The sequence below is a fragment of the Manis javanica genome, chromosome 2 (assembly GCF_040802235.1).
Source record: "Manis javanica isolate MJ-LG chromosome 2, MJ_LKY, whole genome shotgun sequence".
Classification (NCBI taxonomy): Eukaryota; Metazoa; Chordata; class Mammalia; order Pholidota; family Manidae; genus Manis; species Manis javanica.
The window spans coordinates 21,644,261-21,669,482 of record NC_133157.1 but is presented as its reverse complement, the minus strand read 5'-3'; the positions used below and the strand labels follow the sequence as shown (position 1 = coordinate 21,669,482).

General features: G+C 39.7%; 1 protein-coding gene across 2 annotated transcripts in view; it reads left to right on the top strand.

The window, feature by feature from the left end:
* MUSK (muscle associated receptor tyrosine kinase) overlaps window positions 1–25,222 on the top strand; it is an 88,153-nt gene that overhangs the window by 39,687 nt on the left and 23,244 nt on the right. For both annotated transcript variants that reach the window (XM_073226355.1, XM_073226350.1), the window contains 3 exons: window positions 5,223–5,347; window positions 11,183–11,342; window positions 21,415–21,421. In XM_073226355.1, the coding sequence (XP_073082456.1) occupies window positions 5,223–5,347; window positions 11,183–11,342; window positions 21,415–21,421 (292 nt within the window). The remainder of the gene's footprint in view (window positions 1–5,222; window positions 5,348–11,182; window positions 11,343–21,414; window positions 21,422–25,222) is intronic.

Sequence of the window (25,222 nt, the reverse complement as noted above, 5' to 3'; positions counted from 1 at the left end):
ACCAGCTTCCTTGCTGATAAAGCCGGATTGAAGAAATAAAGCTTTTCATGCCATCTTCCAAGAATTAGGCCAACACAACTTTCATTTCCTCCTCTTCTTCAGCCCCTCCCCAGTCTTCTGTCTTTCATCCCAGATTGTTTGATGGAGAACCCCGGACCTGGGGAATTTATTGCACATTAACCATGTACCCTCCTGTTTGAAGGGCTGCTGGAAGCATGATGGCCAGAGAGAGCTGAGATATTCAAAACATATTCAAGTCCCTTCCCCAATCTCACCAATCAGAGGAACCACTCACTCATTCATTCATTTATTCACTCAACAAATGTTTACTGAGTGTCTACCATGTACTAGGCAGGGTTCTGGATCCATCTATCTGTCATCTGTCTATCAATCAGCCTATGTCAATGGACAAAGCAAGCTCTCTGCCCCTGTGATGCTTACAATTCAGGGAACAGCCAAAAAAAACACAAAAAACAAATCAATAGTTTTAACATGGTGACAAGTGTCATGCAGACATATAAACAAGGGTAGAGTTGTGAAGGCATTAGAATAAGGAGAGCTTTGAGTTAAAACCCAAAAGGTATTTGCAACCTTCTTGGACAGAAGGAAACTGGCAGGAAAGGTGGAAGCTCCCTTTCAATACTGGAAAGAGGGGGCCAAGTTTCTATTTAACCTTTAGGCAAGAAAGTGAGAGTGCAGGAGAGACCAGCTTCCCTGACCTTTTTTTTTCTCTTAGCCAATTGGATTTAACAATGTGTGCTGAGAAGCCAGGGCTGGTGTTTTGAAATGAGAATATGCAGATTATGACTTGAATATGAACCACCACTCCAAGGCGTAGGCATGTAGCTCCCTCAGCAGCTGTGCTCCCACTTTAGGGAAGTGAGGCCCATGGAGTCATGTTGATAGAAGGCACAGTTTCAGTATACCCTCACCAGGGCCATAGAGTCACAAGATTTACTATGTACGAACCCCAGAAGCTGTGTGTGCGAGGGAGGTGGGCAGCCAGCAGTGCAATGAACAGCCCAGTGCAGGGGTGAACAGGAGATAGACAGCAGGGGAGCATACACCTGTTACTTACACAGTGACTGGGACAGAGGTCATGAACTCTTCCCAGGCTTAACATCAAGTAGTCATTTTAAAGCATGCCCTCAAAGAGCAAAGCAGGAACTTGTGGCAAGCATCCTAAATTCAATGCCAGATTCTGGGTCTGAGTAGGGCCATTATATTGTAAAATACCTGAACACCCCAGTCAGAAAATCAAAGTTGTTTTCCTCACAAGTTGTTAAGAAACCCGTGACTCTCAAGAGGAAGAAACCAGAAGATTATCAGCAGAGTCTCCTGTTCATGAGACCACCTATAATGCCGAGAGTCCCCCTCTGTGTCCTCCTGTCCCACTGGACACCACAGAAGGTTCTGACATGGGACAGAACAATATATTAATTAAATAAACTCCAAGGTATGTTGACCTCTAGAATAATAATTGACTCTACTTTTTTTAGCATGTCACATTATGCTTAGCTGTGTTGGGCAATATAGATCTTCAAAGGCTTCACAATGGGCCCCAATGACATTCCAAATAATAGAATGCCAGCCCAAATAGGAAAAAAAAGCTGTAAATTAGAACAAAATAAACCCTCCCTTATTGCTAAATTTCCAGGAAGAATTTAAAGTCCCCAAATAAAAACTCTTGCCTTTATAACTTATAGCAGGAAAAAAACCTAGATTTCATACTTCTCCATTTTCTTATTCTCATCTTCAGCCAGAAGGCTCTCTCATTCAGGTTCAAGGGTAGAGTCAGTATTATCTTCAGCAACTGCTGTCTACACGTTTCCAACACCTATGGGACTGAAATAATTTCACTCCTGATATCTCAAGGATCCTGCTTTTTTTCAGATCCTCAGAGGCAAGGAGACCCATAAAGTGATGATGGCAGTAGTCTCACACTCAAAAATATTTAAGACATGTGGGTAAAGCACCAACAAGAGTTATTTCGGCCAAGTGATGAACATGAATTCAAATACGTTGTGCAATCTAGGTCTCCATTACTGCTGCCAAAAAATGTTAGAAAAGAATACACTTAGGTGCGACCTTGCTGGAATTCCGCCAGTCTGTGTTAGCTGTTGAAGGTCCACAACTTGTGAACTTAGGCTAAGTTGGGAGACACCTATCAGGTGGTCAAATGGGGGCACGGTGTTTGTCAGTGTGGCATAGCTGGAAGAAATGTACCCTGCTTCCTCGCTGTCTGGTCTTCTTGCGATATTTAGAATTTCCATTGGGGACAACCTCTGTCCCCTAGTCTTGATGGACACTTCCTTCAGACCCATCCAGCATATTTGCAACTGTTTATTTCTCCTTTCACTTCCGAGCCTTATTTTTATGGAACTGCCATGGAGATGCAAGCTTCACCCCCTCTTTTAAGAAGGCACTTTAAGGCCTGACTACCAGGACTGGTTCTATAATCCATGGGTCAGGGGCAAATGATAATGTGAGGCCGTTCGTTGAAAACTGACTAATCATTTCAGGAACTGGAGAGCAGCAAGCATGAGGCCCTCGAAGCGCAGTGCCCTGTCAGAGCACACAGGGCCCTTGCTCTTGGAGCTGACCCTCTTGGCCACAGTGGCTTCTGCCACTCCTGTGGCCATGGCATTTTTTTCAGGCTGTAAATACCTCCCCGAGTCCCCAAGTTTGTTTCAACTTAGAACCATCCCCCACAGTTTTCATCTAAAACTGTTGTAGGTATTTCTGAAGCTCTTAGGACTGATACTACTGCCAAATGTTTCCTCTCAGAACCTTACCTTTCTTCAATTTTTTTTTCTAGAACTTACGCTATTTCAATGTGTCTATCATATGTTTTCTTGGAGCTGTTGGGTAGGCTCTGCTGTGATATTTTTAAATGTCATTGGAAAATTTTCAATCTTACGATAAAGTATATAGAGTAACAGAGTAACCTCCCGTGTTCCTATTCCCCAACAGCAAAAGTCTATTGCTAAATGATCGATAGTCTACCATTTTTTGTTTCATCTATCTCATTACTTTATTCTGTTGCTGGTTTCTTTTAAAGCAAATCCTAAACATTAATTCAATCAATCTATATGTACTTCACATAAATTTTTTAATGACATTACCATTTTCATTACCTCATCCATCCCCAATTAGCACTCATTTTTTAGTGCAGTTGGCTGCCAGGACTGTGCAATTTTTATCCAAATGCTTCAAAAATATCTTTTTACCTCAGTTTCATTGAGTAAGGATACAAATAAGATCCATACATTGTATCTGGGGTTATGCCTCCTAAGTCATTTTTAATCTATAATAGTTCCTCTTTTTTCCCCTGATACCATTTATTTGAGAAACCTAACTCATTTGCCCTCCTTGAATTATGTAATCCTCTTTCAAGAGGTATTCAGCAATCAGACCAACTTCTGTTTGTGGAACTGATCCATCATTTTCCTGTCTTGCATATACTTACCTCCTTTGTACTTTCCTTCAGAATCTGAACTACATAAATTTCAAGTAAATAGAAGAACTAAGCTTCAAAAGCATTGTACTTGTTGGGGTTTCATAGTCTAATATATGTGCGTAAGTCCTAGAAACAAAATTCAAGAGCATGAAATACTGTATTTAAAATACAATGGGCAATTTAAAATATTTAAAAGGTTCAGAAGAACACTGGATTTGAAGTCGGAAGAACTGCGTTCAAGTGTCTCACCCCTCAGTTTCATTACTTTGGGAAAGCAACTTAAATGAACTGGGATTTGGTTTCTACATCTATAAAATAAGAGCAGGAATCTCACTGATCTCTGAAAACTCTTCCAAGCTTAGCGATTCTGTGATTCTAAGCTTACTTCAGTCTGTTGTACATCCTGAGCCTCATACTCCACTCCTTAAAGATGAAATTTCTTCTCACATCAAAAGAACTTCCTCTTATCTAATCAGGAGGGGTTTAACCTCAGAAAGGAATACTAATTACCTATTGCCTGCCCACACTTACCCAAAAATATTCCTTTTCTTTGAGGCCTAGTATGCTTATCCTATTCTCTGAAGAGTTTGATTAGACAGATTTTGTCTGTCTTCCCACTATGATACAGTTGAAGATGTAAAGTATTAATTAGTTACTTCATTAATTCAAGTAAATGCTATTACTTTGGTCAGGCACTCTTCTAAGTACTGAACAAAATAGACAAGATTTTTTGTTGCTGAGAGCTCACAATCTAATGGGGGGGATAACAGAAAATGGACAAATACAAAATAAATAAATTCAGATAGTGAAAGGTCTGTAAGGACAATAAAACAAGATGATAAAAAGTCAATGGGGGAAGGGTTATAACTTATACTGGGTGGTCAAGGAGAGCTTTTCTGAGTAAATGTCACTTAAATAGACACTTGCATGATACAAGGAACCTGCCACTTGAAGATCTTGAGGGGGCCTGTGCTCTGGGCTGAGGGGCAGCATGGGCAAGCTCCTAAGCTGGGAACAAGCTTGGAGTACCCTGCAGTGGTGAGAAATGTAAGGTCATAGCATAACTGCTTAGAAGCCAGGGCATGGCCCTTGGTGTTACCCTTAAGACAGAAGGAACATGGAAGGATTTTATGCAAAAGAACGTGACCTGATGTGTATTTATTTTTAGTTCTAATTTTTATTAAAGTATCATTGATATACAATCTTCTAAAGGTTTCACCTGAACACCTTGTGGTTTCAACATTCACCCATATTATCAAGTCCTCACTGCCCGCCCCCTCCTCCACTGACTGTAGTCACTATCAGTGTAGTAAGATGCTACAGAGTCATTTGTTGTCTTGTCCATGCTGTACTGCCTTCCCCATGACCTACCTATATTGTGAGCACTAATTACAGTCCCCCTTAATCCCCTTCTCCCTCCCTCCCACCCAGCCTCCCCAAACCCTCCCTATTTGGTAACCGCTAGTCCCTTCTTGGAGACTGTGAGTCTGCTGCTATTTTGTTCCTTCAGTATTTCTTTGCTGTTATAATCCATAAATGAGAGAAATTCTTCGGTACTTGTCTTTCTCCACCTGGCTTATTTCACTGAGTATAATATCCTCTACCTCCATCCATGTTGTTGCAAATGGTAGGTTTTGTTTTCTTTTTATGGCTGAATAATACTCCATCACGTATATGTATCACTGATGTGCGTTGTTGAAAGACCACTCCAGCTTGACCACTCCCTATAGGAGAGTCACTCACCACTTCTGTTTCCTAACAGTTTTTGCCAGAATCCTGCGGGCTCCTGCATCCCACAATGTCACCTTTGGCTCCTTTGTGACCCTGCGTTGTACAGCAACAGGCATGCCCGTCCCCACCATCACCTGGATTGAAAACGGAAATGCTGTGAGTGCCATCTGGATGGGGCTTGTCTGAGGAAGACTCTCTGCTGGTGAATTTCAGGATAGACCACAGATTTGTAGAGCTAACCTGGTCTCTTTCACTGGTCCCACTGCATCTCCATTTTTCAAAGCCTTCCAATATTTTTGCCCTAGAAGTCGCTGCCATAAAAATAGAGCTCTGTGGATTTTCTTCTTTCCTTGTATCATAGGGAAGAGTAGAAAATCAAATTTCTCTCTATGTCTTTGTGTAAGAGGGAAGCGATAACAATTCCTTCCCACACAAGTAAAATAATTTTCACAAAAATAATCAGCTTAAGAATTAGTTCAGTGTTGGAGGCCACTCTGAGGAAAAGTAATCCAGAATTAGAACCCATATCTGTTCAACATTCTTTTCCCAATTTTTTTATACGGGTAGTAACAACTAATGTATGTGAAATGACTACTACGAGGCAGTCTCTGTTCTAAGCACTTTACATGTAAGCGTTCATGTACTCATTGTATAAATACTGGGCATCTCCTGGCTGTCGGACAGTATTCTAGGCATTGTGGGTACAGGAGAAAAGAAAACAGGTAAATTTCCCTGCCCTCAAACAGCTTACATTATGATAGGGAAAGACAAACAAAAAATAAAACAAATAGGAGAATGTATATTCTATGCAGATACTGTCAAGTGCTATGGGGAAAAATAAGGTGGGAAAATGAGACAAAGTACAACCTCAGCAGAAAGATTTCATTTTCAACAGAGGGATCAGGGGAGCCTCATTAACATGAAGACATTTGAGCTAAAATCTGAAGGAGCTGAAAGAGAAGGCTATATAGAAAACTGGGAGAAGATAACCAGGGGAAGTCTCTGAGATAAGGGTACACAGGGTAGGTCAGAGAAACCGGAAGTAGCCTAGTGTGGCTAGAGGTGAGTGAGCAAAGAGGACAGAGGTGAGGGGTTGTGGATCATGGAGGCTTGTGTAGGTCACCGAAACAACTTTGGCTTTTACTTGAATGAGATGGGATGCTACTGCAGGTCTGCTGCTCCTGTCTGTTTCCCTGCTGACTCCTGTTCATTGTATCTTGCTTTCTTGTCTGCCTAGTTATCTCTGACTGTCAGCTGTTCATTTTCTTGAGAAAAAAAAAAAAGTTAGGGATTAGTTTGAAGTCTAGATGAAGGAACATTTTTCCAGAGAGAATTTTTGTTTGTTTCTTCCAGGGACCAGGAACTCCCACTAATCTTGGATCACCTTAAACCAGGTTTTCTCATGATTTACTGTTGAACTTGATTCTGGCTCATCTTTTCTGTTTATCATTCATCCCTTCAAAACAGTAATAAACTAATATCACTTTATAACCTTGTAACTTGAGGTATGGTAGAATGAGAATTAGGTGAGGAGTTTGAAGATGTCCATTACAAATGCCCCTCTTCGGCTAATGTAATTGTAGGGGAGTCCAGTTATCTCTCAGAGTTTCTCCCCATGTCTATAATGACAAAGATGTCAGGTATCTGGGGGAAATCATCTCTAAGAATGACATCAGAGCTAAAGTTCTCCAATTTTGTTAAGTTACAGTAAAGTAACTTGTAGTCCCTATTCTTCTTTTGCTCTTTAATTAAATTCCAGTGTCATTTAAAATTTGAATTTTTTTGGCAATTTGTTTTTGTGGCTCTTCTACGGAAGCTGTTGCAGTTATCTTATGGCTCTCAAGGCAGTGTGAAGATATGCCCTAGGAGAACCAGGACATTAGTGATATGACTTTACTAATTTGTCTTACTCCATGAAAACAGCAATAAAGAAAATGGAAAAGGCATATGCTTTAAAAAATTCAGTGTTTTTAAAAGGCTCCTACAAGTTTAGAACTAGAAGTTACATTATTATTCTCTGTTGGAGTTCAGGAGTAGTAGTAAAAAAGTCATATGGTTTGAGTTAGTTTTGGTCTTTTTGAGACCCCAGCTTAATCATTTAAGATGCAATTCACAAAAAGCAGAGAGCAAAACAGATCCATTGCCTCAGATTCTAAAACAGGAATAAAGCAAATAGTGACTTTCTTCCAGGAAGGAAGCCAAAGTCCATCTGGAGTTCTCATGGTCAGAAAGAGGGCTGCTCTTACAGCCAAGTTTCATTCTGGGGATACTACCAAGTCCCCATCAAAATCGAGATGATTTTGCCCATCCAGAAGCACATCACAGGACATGGAGGCAATTTCAGGCATTCAGTGATATACAAGTAGCAGACCAGAAAAGTCTACTGAGGAGAACGGGGAAGAGCCCACAGCCCTGATACCATTTAGAATGAAGAGGAATGCAGAGCTGGGAACTCTTTGGCACAGAATAAAACAGAGTTTGAACTGTGGTCTTTACCAACTACAAGTCTAACCTCACTAACACTCTACTAAGTACAACACGTACTCGAAAAGATACGAAGGCCCCTTTCTCGCCCTCTGTGAATGTGCTATAAACTAAATCCTGATCCTTTAGTGCCAAGGTGAGCAACAGTTAGAGAAAGGCAAACAGCATGCCCGAGAGTGATCAAGAATTATTTTGCTTTCTTCCTATAGAAATGTCACTTATTTTTCATGAAAATCTATAGTCTTAGATGAACTTCAGAGTGAGTGGTAAGATACTGTTTGTTTGGCAACACTGGAAAAAGTTTGGTGTGGACAGAGCAGAAATTACTTTTCCAAAAAAAAATTCTTGTATTTTGATAACCAGATTTATTTAGTTATACCAATAATATCTCTATTATTTTGGCATTCAAATAAAAAATGTAGAAAGATGGCATCTCCCTTGCTTTGTCCAACAAATAGAGTTCAAATATATATTCTAAAAGTTGAATCATTTTAATTGGAATAATTAAAAACAAAATAGATGATCTATGTTGAGGATTGTATCTTCAAATTTTCTTAAGGGAGGCTCACCTATATTTTGCACATATTTTTAACAGGCAGTGTTTTTGGTTCAAAGCACATGAGCTTTGGATAATCATCTTATCTTACTAGTTGTGTACACTAAAGTAATTACATATATCAAGTGGAGTATACTATGTGGAATATTTCAGCAGCCAGATTGAAAGAGGTCAATATGTATGACTGTAAATCAAAAGCAATATGGAAAATTTTCTCAGTCCATTATCTTTTTTTCTATTATGCATAGACAGACTTTACCACTCCCTAAACATGAGCATTACTGGGCCATACCCTAACAGTTCCATGAGGTGTTGGAGAAAATCACATGTTCACTGTAAACACCAGATGCAGTCATTGCAACTAAGTATGCAGTTTTGCCGGGACATACCTTAATCAAAGGTCACAGTAATAATCTGAACTCATCCCTTTGATCTTCTAACCCTGAGGGGAAATGGAGAGCAAAGGATTGTTTTTATATTTAGGTCATCAAAAATACGAAACTGTTGGTCAGGATGATCCATGAAGAAAGAAAAACAAATTCCAACTATGACTAACAAGGCCTGCTGTGCATGAGTCACAGACTGAATCAAGCAAGGCCCCTGGAAACAGGAGGAAAAGCATTCAGGAGCCACACTGTAATCAAGCAATGAGCCTCCTAAGTGGCTGGTCTTTTCACTGAGCTGTTTCAACACTTGGATGAAGTCCAGGAGGAGAGCTTTTAGGCTGTTTAAAACTCACTTCTCTTTCCTACCAAGAATGTTTTCTGTGACCCTGAGGAGAAGTTTAGGAATGACTTTCTTAGGTGTGAACATGAAAACACTGAGTTTAGTCAGCGTTTGGGGGATTCCTCTTTTCTGAGTTGTCTCCTAGGCACGGTTCGGACCTGCTTGTTGAAGGAGGCAATGAACTTCGCGAAGGAGGAAGGCAGCTGCCCTAGAGATTTCACTTCTATAAACTGGAGAGGGATTATATCTGTAAACCAAAGACCCTTAGAGCATGAGGCACGTTGACTGAGTATAGAAGTTAGAGGTTTCTGCTTTTTGCTCATTGTTGTTTTATATTAAAAATTCAGGGAGAGTCCAAAATTGTATTTCAAACTGTTAAGACCTTTTTATCAGCTTGGACACTCAAATCCATAGGATGCTGTACTTCTGATAGATATGATAATGATGAATTCAATCTGAATGTATCCCAATTTAGTTCATTCCCAACTTAGTGCATGTCTCTTAAAGATATTTTTCTCTCTGCCTTGTCAATTTCTTATGGAGTCCATGCTATTTATCTGGGGAAAATGCCTCAATACTTGACCTGACCTGGGAAGTTTCCCCAGTTAAGGTAAATTGATGCTCGCAGAAAACAGTTTTATCATAAGGATTGAAACTAGTAGTGCAGGTAGAGAATTAAAAGACAAAGAAGCTAGCTGGACAAACTTTCACTGCCTAATTTCTGCAGAGAGATGCTTGGTTCCAAGGCCAGCCAGCCACCTGGCAGCAGAAGGAAGAAAATTGGTCGCACCCCAAAGTTTCCCTCCCCCTGGCTAGTCTATCTGTAAAAATCCTCCCTCAGGTAAAATAACAAAATTACTCGCTCCAAATTTCTCATTCCCAAATACTGGACTTTTTAAGGCCACCATGGTAACCACATCTTGTCCTCTGAGATAAGGTCACAGCAAACCAGAGGCTGAGTGCTTGGTGCGATTCCATTCAAATTTCCTTCAAACTGGCACTTTCCCCTCATATAAGCTGCGGCCATTAAAGAATAATTACTGAAAAGATGGCACAGTGCTCAAGAAAACACTGAAAAAGAATCACCATTTTTAAAAATGCTACCACAGTAACAATGACAATTGTCATACGTTTGCATTGCTCATGGTGGATTTTTTTGTTGTCTCATGACTCTTCATTTGTCTGTCTTCTAGTACTAGGGAAGGCACTATAGCATAATGATTAAAAGCATAGGCTTTGGGATGAAACAAACCAGTGTATGAATTCTAACTCTGCAACCTAATAGAATGTGCTGAGCAGCTGTATTTCCCACAGAGTTGGAATGATGATGACTAATAAATAAGCACTAACATAAATTTCTCTGTCAGTTATAAACAATATTGCAATGGAATTCTGGCTCTGCAAAGATATTTTGACTTTCTGACTTAAGTAGTACATGCAGCATGCTGTATGTAACACCTCAAAACAGAATTGGCTTTACAACCATTTTTTTATAACTATCTATTTATATGATGTGCACTTGTGGAGAACTAAACAGGAGCTATGAAAATAAGCTGAAATGTCTACAACCTCTCACAATCGACTGTCTCTATCTTCAAGACATAGAACACGTCTTGGAGGATCCACTGAGTATCTTTCCTACCTATGTTAGGATCTATTGTTGTATCACAACCAACTCAAAGTTTGGTGGCTTTAAAAAATAACCATTCATTAATGCTCTCAGGTCTGTGGGTCAGCTGGGTTGTTTTGGGCCAGGATTTCCTGATCTTGGCTGATTTTAGCTCCTGTGATAGGCAGGTTGACTGAGTGCTGTTTGGCCAGATCTAGTGGCCATTCTTGGTTCCCAGATGGGGTAGTGGGGATGACTGAGCCATGTGTACCTCATCTTCCAGCAGGCTAGCTCTGGCTTGTTCACAGGGGACCACAGGTTCCAAGAGCAAGAAAGCAAGCCACCATGTCCAGGAACTTTACAAGTCTCTGTTCCTTTCTAAAACTTGTCACAAGGCCAATCTAGATTCAAAGTAGAGAGATGCTACTTGGGTGAAGAGCTTTAAAGTCACATTGCAAGGTCGTTGGCACAGGGAGGGAAACACTTATGTCTATTTTTGCCATCTATCACATGCCTTTTGATCATAATCCTAATACTTTTTCTTTCAAGTCTACTAATGCAGCATATTAAGGAATCATTGACCTAATTCTATCTGCTTTTTTCCCTACTCCACCAGGTTTCTTCCGGGACCATACAAGAAAGTGTGAAAGACCGAGTGATTGACTCAAAACTGCAGCTGTTCATCACCAAGCCAGGACTCTACACGTGCATAGCTATAAATAAGCATGGCGAGAAATTCAGTACTGCAAAGGCTGCAGCCACCATCAGTATAGCAGGTAGGATGGATTGTCACCACTGCATGGCTCCAGGATAGGGGAGAGTTGGCTTTATTCCATAGCATCTTGCATTGGGAAAAATCTCTTTTCTTTTATCTCTTACTCTAGTCCCCTTTGGGCTATTTCCTCCTCCCTAGGGACACTCCAAAGGTCAACCTAGATAACTGATTTTAGCTATTTTGTTACCTCAGAAACAAAATCCTCCAACAACTGCCCAAGTGATGGGTAACTTGGGCTTCTAGGACCTCATTTCTCTCTCTCCTTTCCTTTCCTTTCCTCCCTCCCTCTCTGCCCCCTTCCTTTCTTTCTGGTTCTTCCACTTTCTTTCTTTTCTGTGTTTTCCCTCCTTTTTCTTTCTTTCTCAGGGTTGTTCAAACTTTCCAAAGCTCTCACACAGTAAGTGAGCAGATATCCACATGGCTGTGCCTATTTCTACACGGCTACTTACTGAGGGCATTTTTACTTAGAGGATGTGATCCACTTGTGGGGTGTCCCTTTCCTGTTTCCTGCAGGAAAGTGATATCAGGACATACAAGTGTTTTCAAGGAAAAAGGCTGACACATGGATTTCTAGGATATTTGTGTTGAGTTATAAAGGTTTATTTTTAAAATGGAAATATCCCAATGGCTCCTGAGAACATTTGTGGAATTCTTGGAGATGGCACTAATCCCCACATCAGGAAATGCCAGATCTGTTATATTCATAGCTTGCCTACTGCCCAAGGGTCAGCAGAGAGATGCTTGGCTCTCATGTAAGGCAAGTGCTGGTGGAGCTTACACTGAGGGCCAGCTCCCCAGAGCTGCTGCTGCTTATTACGGCACTACTTCTTTGATCTTCCTGGATGGGGAAATGTTTATGACTTAATATGAGATGAATGGAGACCACATAGAAATACAGAGGGACCACTGGACAAGGGTAGCCCTCTGAGGCAGGCCCATTAAGGAAAGAGAAGATTCCAGAACAAAGGATCCCTTCTGTCTTCTCTTCCAGGAATATATATAAGCTTATCATATCTTAAGACATAATTCATATCCATTATTCTAGAACTTCCATGAATTGGAAATCATTTCTCCCAGAGAATGCTGAGAATTCCTAAAAATGAATTCAACTCAATTTAACAAACAATAATAAAGTGATTATATTTGCATCACCCTTTTTTGTTTGTAAAGCACTCTTATATCCATTTATTACATACATTGGATTCAGGCCAAGTGTTAGGCTGAGTAAAGGATTCAAACTTAATTAACAAATGAGATAATTAACAATGGAGATCCTGTATTCCAGGGATTCTCACTCTAGAAAGAAGTCGGTCAGCTATGGAAATTATAGCACGGACTATGTTCTGTTGCAGTAGCATAAAGTACAATAGCAGGACAAGGGAGGGGGTACTAAAAGGAATCTTTGGGAAAGAGGTACCATCTAAACAGGAGACATGAGTATGAGACAAAGAGCTGAAAGTAAAGGAGACTGGGAGTAAGGTGGAGAATGGGAAGGAAGGTTTGAAACGTGTGCTCTAGCCATATTATTAAGAATCTGAGTAGGCTGAATGTGTTCTTCAATCAGTGGGAAGTCATTTAATTATTTTAAAGGAAACAAGAAATATGGCCAGATATATACTTCATCAAACCTAACAGAGGTTTGGTGTCAAAAGATTGGGAGGCATAGCATGCAGTTAGGAAGCTATTCCAGGAGTCTGAGAAACAACAGCAATTGGTACAGAGAGTAAAAGAGAGATGCCTGGGACCTATCAGAATAGAAATGATAAAATTTGGAAGTGCTTGAATGTGGCAATATGGTAGAAGGAAGAGTTTTTGAGGAAGGTGTTTAGGACAAACAATAACAAAACATAAGAAGATGAGAAGGTCCAAAAGATAATAATTAAAATTTGTGATATCATTGAATTACTTGTAATTATTCCAGTCTTACTATCTTATGTTTTTTGATCAACGCAATGTTGAAAAATATATATTTATATAATCTATAGATGGTAGATAGACAAATTTATATAATGTGTGTGTGCAGAGAGAAACATTTAAATACAAATACTCAAATGCAAGAAAATAAACTGATATAATCTAGCTTAATCTGCACCTCCACTAGACAGAAGAGAAAAATAAATGTCACTCACTTAAGAGAGTTATTTCAGGTAATGAGTCATTTAAAGATCAGATCCTTGCCAGGACTCTTTGTCCCCATGCTCCCTCTGTCTCTCCCCTAGATGGCCAGGAGAAAGGGACTTAGATTCATGCAGTGGTGTCCCCTGGAACCCCCTGATCTCTGGTGAAGTTTGCAGCTGGACGTCTTGTGATCTCATCTCTTGGCTCAGTTAGGACCCCGAGGACCTCCCTGGCCAGCTCAGCCCCTTCGAGGCTCCAGCACAGCCGCCTACATCTCAGTCAAATCCTTCATCAAGCCCCTCTCTAGACTCTTCTCTGCAACCTCTGCAGTGAGATCACCCTGTCTCTCCCACCGTGGCAGGCCTGCTAGATTCCAACTCAGCTTCTTCCTTGTCCTTCATGGGGCTTGAAGCAATTTCTGGATCACTTTCATGTTATACAAATCCAAGAGTCATTCAGACCTGCTAACTCAGTTCTGCTGTCTAGCCTACCATGTCGTACTACCATTTTTACACTAATGTGGCCACCCTAGCTGAGGGTGAGGGACCCCTCTAAGGTTTACCCTGTAAGGTTCTCTGCTTCCAGAGTCCCAAATAAGTAGGAAAATTCCCTCTGTTTTTGGCTTTTTCTTTGATTTATCAATACATCTCAGAAATCTGTAAAATGAGTACCTGAAGTCTTTATTCCCTTCCCTTCCTCCCTTCCACAACATACCAAGCTGGAGGGACTTGTTAGGGACACCCCTTTAGTGTTCAGAGCCTACCATCATAAGTTAAAAATGGGTGTGAAGGCAGTGCTACGGCCACTGAGGAGGAGAACCTAATAAAATAGATATACCTATCCCACACAAAGGCTGATTTCTTGCTCAGAGATGGCTTCTACAACGTTGAAAGGACTACAGAACAAACTGCCACCATACTGTATACAGCAACATCACACACCATCTCTGGCCTAGGCCAAATGACAACCAGATTCAACTCCATTACTGAATGGGATATACCAACAGAGGAAGCTCTAGTCCTCAAAAAAGTAATGGTATCTTCTGGGCTTAAAAAGAAAAGCCTTAAGGTGTGGACAGGCAGCATAGAAAGGCAATGCCCCAGGATGCAGGGAGAAGTGGTCTTAAACATCAGTGTTGAGAATGGACTGAAGATGAAGGCAACCGCAGTGGTGACCTGGGAAAAACAGCAATAGAATTTGCAAGGGAAAGGGATGGTGGGAGCAATACATGGATTGGCATGTAGAGGCAGAGAGAGTTTGAAATCTTCTGCAGCAGCAGAGTTGAATGCAAACAAAAGGCAGTGGCCTCAGCGGGGCAATGGTTGTGCAGACTGGAACCTGCAATAACTGATTTTAGCCAGTGGGCCTGGCAGAACATGTTTTGCAAGTATTAGGTCCTGCATTTAAACCAATAAATGTGACTCCTTCTGCACATGTAAGAAAGTTACTAAGAGGAGTAAAGAGGGACTCCCCCAAGAAGCTAATTTATAAAAAGCTGCAAGACGCTTTTGTTCCTCCCCTGAGAAGTTTTTCCTGCTGGGTCTCACTGACTATGAGACTTGAACTCCCTGCTTTTCTTAGCATCTTCCCAGGCAGATTTAATCAGGGTATCTCAGGAGTGCAATGGAATAAGACCTCTGAACCCCCTGAAACACCTGCCATATTCTCTTTCTCTCTGTGACCTGTTGTTTTCAGTTAAACCTGCTGCCTGCCTCGTATAAGTCCCTCTTCTATCACTGAGGAAACCTCCCAACACTGGGCTGCTCCCTGAACCAATACTGCAAGGAAGTAAGACCACTTGGGTGAAAAAGAGGTCTATGGAGCCACTTTATTTCAGAACAATTTCAAAGAAGCATGGTCTTATGCTCCCCAGCTTTCCCAGAACTTAGAGGTGGTATTTGCCTTTTTCCTTTCCTCTTTCAGCTCCTTTCTTCTTTGGCCTCTGATGGGACTGGCCGGAGGTCCAGAGCTTTGAGTCAGATATGGTGCCTCGCCTTGACATTCTGGCAATGCTTCCTTACCCCAAATTCTCCTTTCTCTCATTTCAACCACCCCCAGGGTCCCCTAGTGTTCTGCAGTCAACAGGCCCCTTTGTCACATTCTCTGTGTTTCACTTTGAAGCTTTTACTCCATCGGTTTATTTACTCATCCCAGCAGGAAAACCAGAAGTGGAAAAATATGGCCTAGTGTTTAGGATTATGTCTAATGATATTTCTAGTATTTGAAGGACAACAAAAAATAAAGATCAGCCTTCATTTTCCCAAAACTCTTCCATGTGTATACCCAAATCATTATTCATTGTTTGAGAAATATGATATACTTCTTTCTGACTCATTTACATTTGCTGTTAGTCATCAAAAGAAGTCAAAGACACTTTTGGAACCTCTCCCTATGAACCAGGAAACTGCCATTTCCCCTCCAGTCCCAACCCTGGAAGGCTCAAATTGCAATTTAAACTCACCAGGATGCTGGGTATTTGGCAAGATGTCATCTCTTTGTCATCAGAACACTATGCCCTGTGACAGAGACCAGCAAGACAGTCTATGTTCCCTATAGTGAGCATAGTCCTGGAAGAACCAGAGGCCATCAAAATAGACACAGGTATTAATTCTACCAAACATTTAAAGAAGAATTAATACTAATCCTTCTCATACTCTTCCAAAAATTGAACAGGAGGGAACTCTCCCAAAGCCAGAAGAGGACACATTTTACAAGGCCAAAATTACCCTAATACCAAAGCCAGATAAGGTCACTTTAAGTAAAGAAAACTAAAGACCGCTTTCTCTGATGAATATAGATGCAAAAATTCTCAACAAAATATTAGCAAACCAAATTCAACGGGACATTAAAAGGAGCATACATCATGATCAAGTGGGATTTATCCCTGGGATGCAGGGATGGTTCAACATATGTAAACCAATAAACGTGATATACCACACTAGTAGAATGAAAGATAAAAATCATATGATCATCCCAAAAGATGCATAAAAGCACTTGAAAATTATAATATCCTTTCGTGATAAAAAATGCTCAATAAATTGGGTATAGAAGAAACATACTTCAACACAGTAAGGGCCATATATGACAAATCCATAGCCAATATCATACTTAACCATGAGAAGTTGATAGTATTTCCTCAAAGTTAAGGAACAAGACAAGGGTGCCCACTTTCAGCGCTCCTATTCAATATAATACTAGAAGTCCTAGCCAGAGCAATAAGGCAATCAAAAGAAATGAGGCATCTAAACTGGAAATGAAGAAGCTGTCTTTGCAGATGACATGATCGTCTATATAGAAAATCCTTGACTTCACCAAAAAAATGTTCAAACTAATTAACAAATTCAGTAAAATCACAGCATATAAAATCAACATGCAGAAATCAGTTGTGCTTTTATACACTAACAACAAAACATCTGAACAAGAAATGAAGAAAACTATCCCATTTGCAGCAGCATCCAAAACAATAAAATACTTAGGAATAAATTTAACAATGAAAGTGAGAGATCTGTACAGAGAAAACTGTAAGACTTTGATGAAAGAAATTGAAGAAAACACAAGCAATGACAAAAATCCTGTGTTCATGGATTCGAAGAATTAATATTGTTAAAATGTTCATACCACCCAAAGCAATCTACAGATTCAATGTGATCCCTATAAAAATTCCCATGGCATTTTTCACAGAAACAGAATAATCCTAAAATTTGTATAGAACCACAAAAGATCCCAAATAGCCAAAGGAATCCTGAGAAAAAAGAACAAGGCTGGGGCATCACACTTCCTTATTTCAAACTATATTTCAAAGCTTTAGTAATAAAAAAAAGTATGTAATTAGCATAAAAACAAACACATAAACCAATGGAACTGAGTCAGAAGCTCAGAAATAAATGCATACATACATGGTCAATTAATTTACAACAAAAGGGCCAAGAATATACAATGGTAAAGGACAGTCTCTTCAATAAATGGTGTTGAGAAAACTGGATAATACATGCAAAAGTATAAAACTAGACACTCATGTTACATTACTCACAGAAAATAACTTGAGATGGATTAAAGATTTGGTAATAATACCTGAAACCAAACTTCTAGAAGAAAACAGAGGCAATAAGCTCCTTGACTTGATGATGATTTTTAAATATAACACTAAAAACACAAGCAATAGAAGTAAAAACAACAGCAATAACAACAACAACAAAAAAAAAACAAGTGGGACTACATCAAAACAAAAAGCTTCTGCATGGCAAAGGAAATCATTAATAAAATGAAAAGGCAACCAATGGAATGCAAGAAAATATTTGCAAATCATATCCTGATAAGGGTTTAATATCCAAAATATACAAGGAACTCATACAACTCACTAGAAAAAAAACAAAAACAAAAAACAATCCAGTTACAAAATGGGCAAAGGACCTGAATAAACATATTTCCAAAGAATACATACAAATGGTCAACAGGTACATGAAAAGATGCTCATCATCAGGTGACTGCAAATCAAAACCACAATGAGATATCACCTCATACCTGTCAGAATAACTATCACCAAAAAGAGAAGTATTGGTGAAGATATGGAGAAAAGGGAACCCTTGTGTCTGTCTTATTGGTGGGAATGTAAATTGGTTCAGCTACTAGGGAAGCTAGTATGGAAGTACCTCAAGAAATTAAAAATAGCACTACCATGTGATCTATCAATCCCACTTCTGGTTACATATGCAAAGGAAATGAAAACAGGATATTGAAGAGATATCTACACCCTGGTGTTTACTGCAGTATTATTCACAATAGCCAAGATATGGACACAACTTAAGTCTCTATCAATAGACAAATGGATAAAGAAGATTTAGTGTGTATGTGTCTGTGCATACACAAACCAGAATACTATTTGGCCATGATAAAGAAGGAAATTGAACCATTTGCAACAACATGGATGAAACTTGAAGACATTGTTTTAAGTGGAGTAAGTCAGACAAAGACAAATACTGTATTCTATCACTTGTATGTGGAATCTGAAAAGGTCTAACTCATAGAAACAGTGGTGGTTACCAGGGGTGGAGGGCAGGGTAAATGAAGAGATGTTAGTCAAAGGTCAAACTTCCATTTTACGATGAAGAAGTTCTGGGGATCTAATATACATCACAGTGATTATAGTCAATAATACTCTATTACATACTTGTAAATTGCTAAGAGAATAGATCTTAAATGTTCTTACCACAAAAAAGAGGTGGTAATAATGTGACATGATGGAGGTATTAGCTAATGTTATGGTGGTAATCATTTTGCATTATATAACTGTAGCAAATCCATGCGTCTTACACCTTAAACTTGTACAATGTTTTATGTCAATTATATCTCAAAAAAGCTGGGGGAAAAAATAGAAGGATTCAGTAGAGAAAATAGATGTTTGTATTTCCCATTTTCAGTGGCATTAATAGGTCCTTCATGAGAAACTAGGGTCTGAAGTTCTGTCTACGCTTATCCAGTCTGAGCGGACAGGAATGAGTCTGTTGCACACCCCTCCTCTAACTTAAGCCACTGTCATTCTACCAACATCCCCCCATAATGCAATGTACCTTCTCTAAATTCACCTCAAGGTCTGAGACTTCTGGTCACTAAAGCTAAAACTCAAATACATATATATAGCATAACCCAAAATGGGCAGTAGGGAGAAATCTGATGAGGTGGTACTGGAGTTCCCCACCCCCCAGATAGAGCACATATTTTTATTTTGTATATTTTAAGGGTTGGTATTTCACACTACTAAAAAAACAAACAAACATAGAACTTTGAATTATATTTCATAACTGATGTAGCTAATTGAAGGTACTACCATGCTTCATGCTCTCGCTCACGGATGATGGTCACACTCCCACGTCTGCTCACTGTTCTTCCCAGTTATGAGCCATGTGGGGATGTAGCAGGTGCACACAACCCCCTTTACCACTCAGTGGTGGTACCACTCAGCCACGTAAGGTAGAGAGTGTTCTTTTCAACTAAATAGGCACTGTCCCTTGCCATTTCATAGTGCTTTTATCTGGTTTAAAACTGATTGAGGGTGTTTGTTTTGTTTTTAATAAGACGGAAAAGAATAAATGAGTAACAGCCAGTAGCCACACTAACTTTTTACAAGCCTGTTCTGCACTCAGGTGTAAGAGGCAAACAACCTTTTTCAACCAGGCAGCTTTCTCATATTAGAGTCTCTATATGTTTCAGCACAGAGCCAGTTTTACTGACATAGAAAGACGTTTTCCAGATAATCTTATAGGTACTACCCATATTGATGACTGTTGGGAATTTCTGGAACTTGAAAAATTCCAGTTTCAAGATAAAAGTACTTGCTTATAATTGCAAAGTTCTTGGACCCCTTCCTGGCTACCTACCCTCCTCTGAAAAGAAAACATGACTGGAAACATTTCTGTAAGAAACACATGGAAGCCTAATGAATAAGAGCGCCATCTGATTCTCTCAATATTCTTGAGACAACCAAGCATCTTTAACTTGATTTCATTCTCCTTTCCTTACTTGTCCCTGAAATAGAAACCTGGGTTACCATCTCCTGCCAAGGACTACGGCTGGATTCTCTTTGACACTAGCGCATCTCCATGGGATTGAATCTGCCTTTTCCATCTTAAATTGAAGGTTCTTTCATATATGTAACCTTAGGCTCCTCACGTTTCCACAGATTTTCCTGCTCAGCTGCTATTAGAATCTGCTTTTACCCTCCAAATTATATACCACTTTCTCTGGAAGACTTTCCTGCTGTCATTTTCCGTCTGTCTTCTCTGCACAGTGGCAGAAGTGCCATGAGGTTCGGGTCATGCAGGTGCCTGCTGTAGGTTGGTTTCTAAGCCTCATCTTTCAGGCTCACAGAACAAGAAGTCCACATAGACAAAAAAGCCACACGCTCAAGGTTACAAAAGCCTCATAGTCACACACCCACAGATGTAAAAGAAAAGGATTTTAAATTTGTACCCTGAGCTTATGAGGTTTTTCAAACAGATTGACTTCTAGGAGTAATTCATTATAGAACCCTTAAAATGTCAAGAGAGTAACACCCAAATGGACCTAAAACCTTCAGTGGGAGTTAGAACGTGGTAGTGAGAGCAATTTTCATAAGGTAAATTGGTTTGAGACAAAGCCTAGGTTTTACTTCTCACTTTAATGATGGGAGCTGGGGGGACATGAGGGAGTAAACCACACAGTGCTTGGTAAATAGTGTGGGGTTTTACATTTGCTATATAAAAAAGATGGAATCATTCAGAAATGTTGGTCACATTACACCCTCCCAAGGGCCCTTGTGCCTTGGGAGAGTCCAAGTTGAGACCATGCACACTGGGAGCCCCATAACTCACTGAGAGGCGTGGTCCCTGCAGTGCCCTGAGATTTCACCTCCAGGGGCATAATCCACAGAGCCCAGTGCAAAAAAATGCAGAGACCCTTGTTACAAAACTACTGAGCATTTCAAGATGGTGACAGCCACTCAGTAAACTAAGCCCAGGGCCCTTCTGAGCACAGGACCCTGTGCTGCCCCACAGGTCACAAGGCTGTGAAGCCAGTGAGTCTGAGGGATTGTTCAACTCACTAGTCTCTCCCCCACCCCTCCCACATCTCACCTCTCCTGCTAACCCCCACATCTTGCCTTCTTGATACAAAGCCACATGGTGACCAACAGAGGGAAATTCGGAGCTAAAACATTGCCTGGGCCTTAATGATGCCCATGGTTACCTCAGCTTGAAAAGATTTCAGTTCCTGGAGACCCTCAATATTTTCTTCATCTCCTTCTCTAAGGCTGCCTGTTCATGCAATATCTGGCCTCCTAGCAGAAGGAGAGAACTTTTCAGAACTTTTCTTTTAGAGATTATAGGTATCAAAGCTTGCAAAACATAAGATGAAAAATGTACTAACTGTTTCTTTTCCTTTTTAATGTGATTTCCTGTGCGAACTTCCTTTCCTGTTAATAGAATGGAGGTAAGATATTGTTATTCTATCAATGTTTTATTTTGTTGTTTGTTTTTGACATGCTGTTTATTGTCTGTTTGCTGAACATTGTAATCTTTCAGAAACTAATTTCAAAACCTCTTACTAGTTCAGGACCTAGAAACCCAACTGTTATAAGATGATGAGGATGAAGATAAGCAACATCTGGTGAATACTTGTGGTATCTCAGCCACTGTGCTGAGAACTTTACATACGTTACTTATACTTATCCTTGGGACATTCGTATGAAATAGGTATTATTAATATCCCTATTATGTAGAAAAGAAACCAGAGTTTCTTTGAACTGAAGAGTTCCAGTGACTTACACAGCTAGTTAATGATAGGCTTGGAAATGGAACTCAGAACTGACTACCAAATTCTCCCTCATAGCTTTATCCTGTATGTAAGTATCACCTATAATACAGCACTTTACAATTTCCAGTGTTTTATTTGTAGCAAAATTGACTTTTATAAAAACAATGAATTTTGATAACTATTTTTATCTTATATTACAAATAATGAAACAGATTCAGAATGGATAATTAACAATAGTAATAATGATAACAGCAGCTAAGTTTTCTGGTACATTTATAATCACCATTTTTCTCATATTAACTTCAGTGACTTTATGGGGGAAGAATGATTATTATCCATATTTTTTTCTGTAGGAGGAACATCTGCCACATGACTAGCAAACTACAAAGCTTCAATTTGATCTCAGGTAGACAGACTTAAGAACTTAGATTGGGAACTACTACACTGACCCACAGCACAGTAACTGAGCAGGACCTAGAACCCCACGCATTGATTCTAACTCCATGGAATGAAATAATTCAATGCATAAGAAAATTTGCCTAGTTCTTAATCTTGTCACAGTTCACATAGTTTTAATGCGTTCACTCACTTAACATAGTCCCGAGTCACAGAGTTCTAACCCTTAAGGGCTCAACAGTGATTATCTGATTATCTCCTGAAGGCATATGTGACACAAGCGTGGTAACAGTTAAATTAAAATGCAGGCCACCAACAGAAGAGGTGTCATCTTTCATTCATGCACCGTTCAGCACTCCTGTCCTCCCTATGCATTTTTAAACTATTCACTCTATCCTTGGCATGATATTAGAAAGTAGAGAAACAAAACAATTTGTACATATTCCCTGCCCCCAAGGAATTTACATTTTTCTAGGGGACACACACACACACACAAGATTAATTACAAGATAACATAATATGGAAGCATGTACAAATTCCAAGGGCTCAGAGTCAGAAATAGATCATTCACATACAAGTAAGTGCAAATGAAAAATTTTCACCTCTGTAGTGGTCAAATAAATGCTAATTAGGGAAAAATTCCATACCATTTTTCACAAGCACTCAAACACTGCTGGAAGAAAGGAAATAGCTATAACCTTTCTACATAGCGTTTGACAATTTTCATTTAAAACCTTGTATCTATTGTTTGTATGAATCCACTTTCAGGAATCTATGTCAAGGAAATAAGTGTATGAACAACAAAATACAAAACAACCTTATATTTATTAGAGAAATATATGAGCAATGTCATTATCTACCTGATAAGGGAAGTGATGTGATTAAAAACCATTTTTGACAAATATAATGGCATAGGCAAATGTTTCTATTATTGTTCTAAGTGAAACTATGGGATACAAAAGTATATTTACAGGATAATTCTAATTATACTGTATGTATAGTTATATACTATGTATATATACTATATATTACTGTATATTATACTTATGCATATGTTGAGTATAATAGATACATGTACAAATATATAAAATACATAAAGTATTTATATATTTGACTAAAATTTCCAAATGTTTAAAAAATTTTTGATTTTGTCTTTACATCACTGTTTTTTCACAATCAATAGGTGTTCATCTTAGTCAGAAGAAACATAACAGGTATTTTTCAGAGAATGCCATGTCCTTCTGCTTGAGGACACTGGGTTTGGCATTTCAGGAAAATGACATTTGACTTATGACCTAGAGCCAAGGTTGGCAAACTTTTTTTGTAAAGGGCCAGATATTAAATATATTTGGCTTTGGGAGCTGTAGAGTCCCTGTTGCAACTGCTCAACTCTGCATTTGGCAAAAGCAGACATAGGAAATTGTAAATGGCTCTGTTCCAATGAAACTTTCCTTATGGATGCTGAAATTTGAGTTTCATAAGTGTTCACTTATTTTTTTCAATCATTTAAAAATGTAAACACCATTCTAGCCCATGGACAACATAAACAGGCAGCAGGCTGAATCTGACCTTGTATTTGCTGACCCCGGCCTTGGAGAATGCATCGTACACTAAGACACTGGGCACGAGAGAGTAAAAACAACCCAGTTTGCTTTGGCGATTGGAAATGGCATAGGACCCTGTCATCACACTTGTTGGCAAAATGGGATGGAAACCAGGCAGTTGCTGTATCAGGAAAGATCTGTCTATACAGTAGTCCCCTCTTATCCATGGGAAATACATTTCAGGACCCCCAGTGGATGCCTGAAACCTGGATAGCACCAGATATTATATATATACTGTTTTTGTCTATACGTATATACATACCTAAGATAAGTTTAATTTGTAAATTAGGTACAGTAAGGGATGAACAACAATAACAAAATAGAATAATTATAACAACATACCATAATAAAAGTTGTGTGAATGTGCTCTCTCTCTCAAAATCTCTTATTGTCTGTACTCACCCTTCTTGTCATGATGTGAGATGATAATATGCCTGTGGGATGAGATGAAGTGAGGCGAATGGCACAGCATCTTAATGTAGAGTTAGGTTACTACTGATCTTCTGATGATTCGCCAGAAGGATCATCTGCTTCTGGTCCACAGGTGACCCCTGGCAACTGAAACTGCAGAAAACAAAACTTCAGATAAAACCAGCAGCAATCAGGGGTGCCACCACTAGGGAGGATGGGAAAAGGTGTGGCGTTTCCACTGGCGTGATAGGGTTGTCTGAACCCAGACTAGTTTCAACTGGTTGTCTGGTTGTCTGGTCATCTGGCTACGGACTTGGACAAAACGCTATGTGTTCAGAGGGAGAAGAGGTCTCCATCACAGAAACTGCAAGATGGTATTTTAAAATATTCTACTGGCTGTGATTCATACCTGCTGAAACAGAGAGAAATCGAGTAAAAGGTGTAGTGAGAATCTTTTAAATATTTCATTTGACCAAGGAGAGTGGTCTGGTAAAGAGGAAGTTGAAGGGGGAATTTGGGATCAATATCCATCTCTGCCTCTAATAAAGAAACTTTACAGGAAGAGAAGTCAGCCAGGTTTCGTTTGTCAGGAGGCAAGAGAGAGACTGGCTCCATGTGCATTATTAACTAGCATTTTTGGAAATAGGCCAGCAGATCATTCCAAAATAACCAACATTCTGTGAATGGAGCCCTGTGACCTCTGCCCCACTGTTCAAACGAGCAACAGGACCAGCTGCTCCTGGTGCTGTTCCGTGTGCAGTCCCAAGAATCCTGAGCAGAGAAACACAACTTCAGTCTAACAGGGCGGGTCTCCTCACTTGGAAAAGAGAGCGGAAGACACCAGTGGAAATTCTTTGCATTCACCTTGTTCCCTAGTTTTTGCTGTGAGCTCCTTTTAAATGTTTTTCAAGTGAGAGAGTTAAGAGGTTGAGGGACAAAATGACCCATTGTGCCACTGTGTGTCGCCTCTAAAATTTGACCACTGCATAAAATTGGAGATTCATAGGTCTGCAAAAGAAGAGAGGAAAAGGGAAAGGAAGTTGCGGAAGCTCTGAAGCGGTGGCTG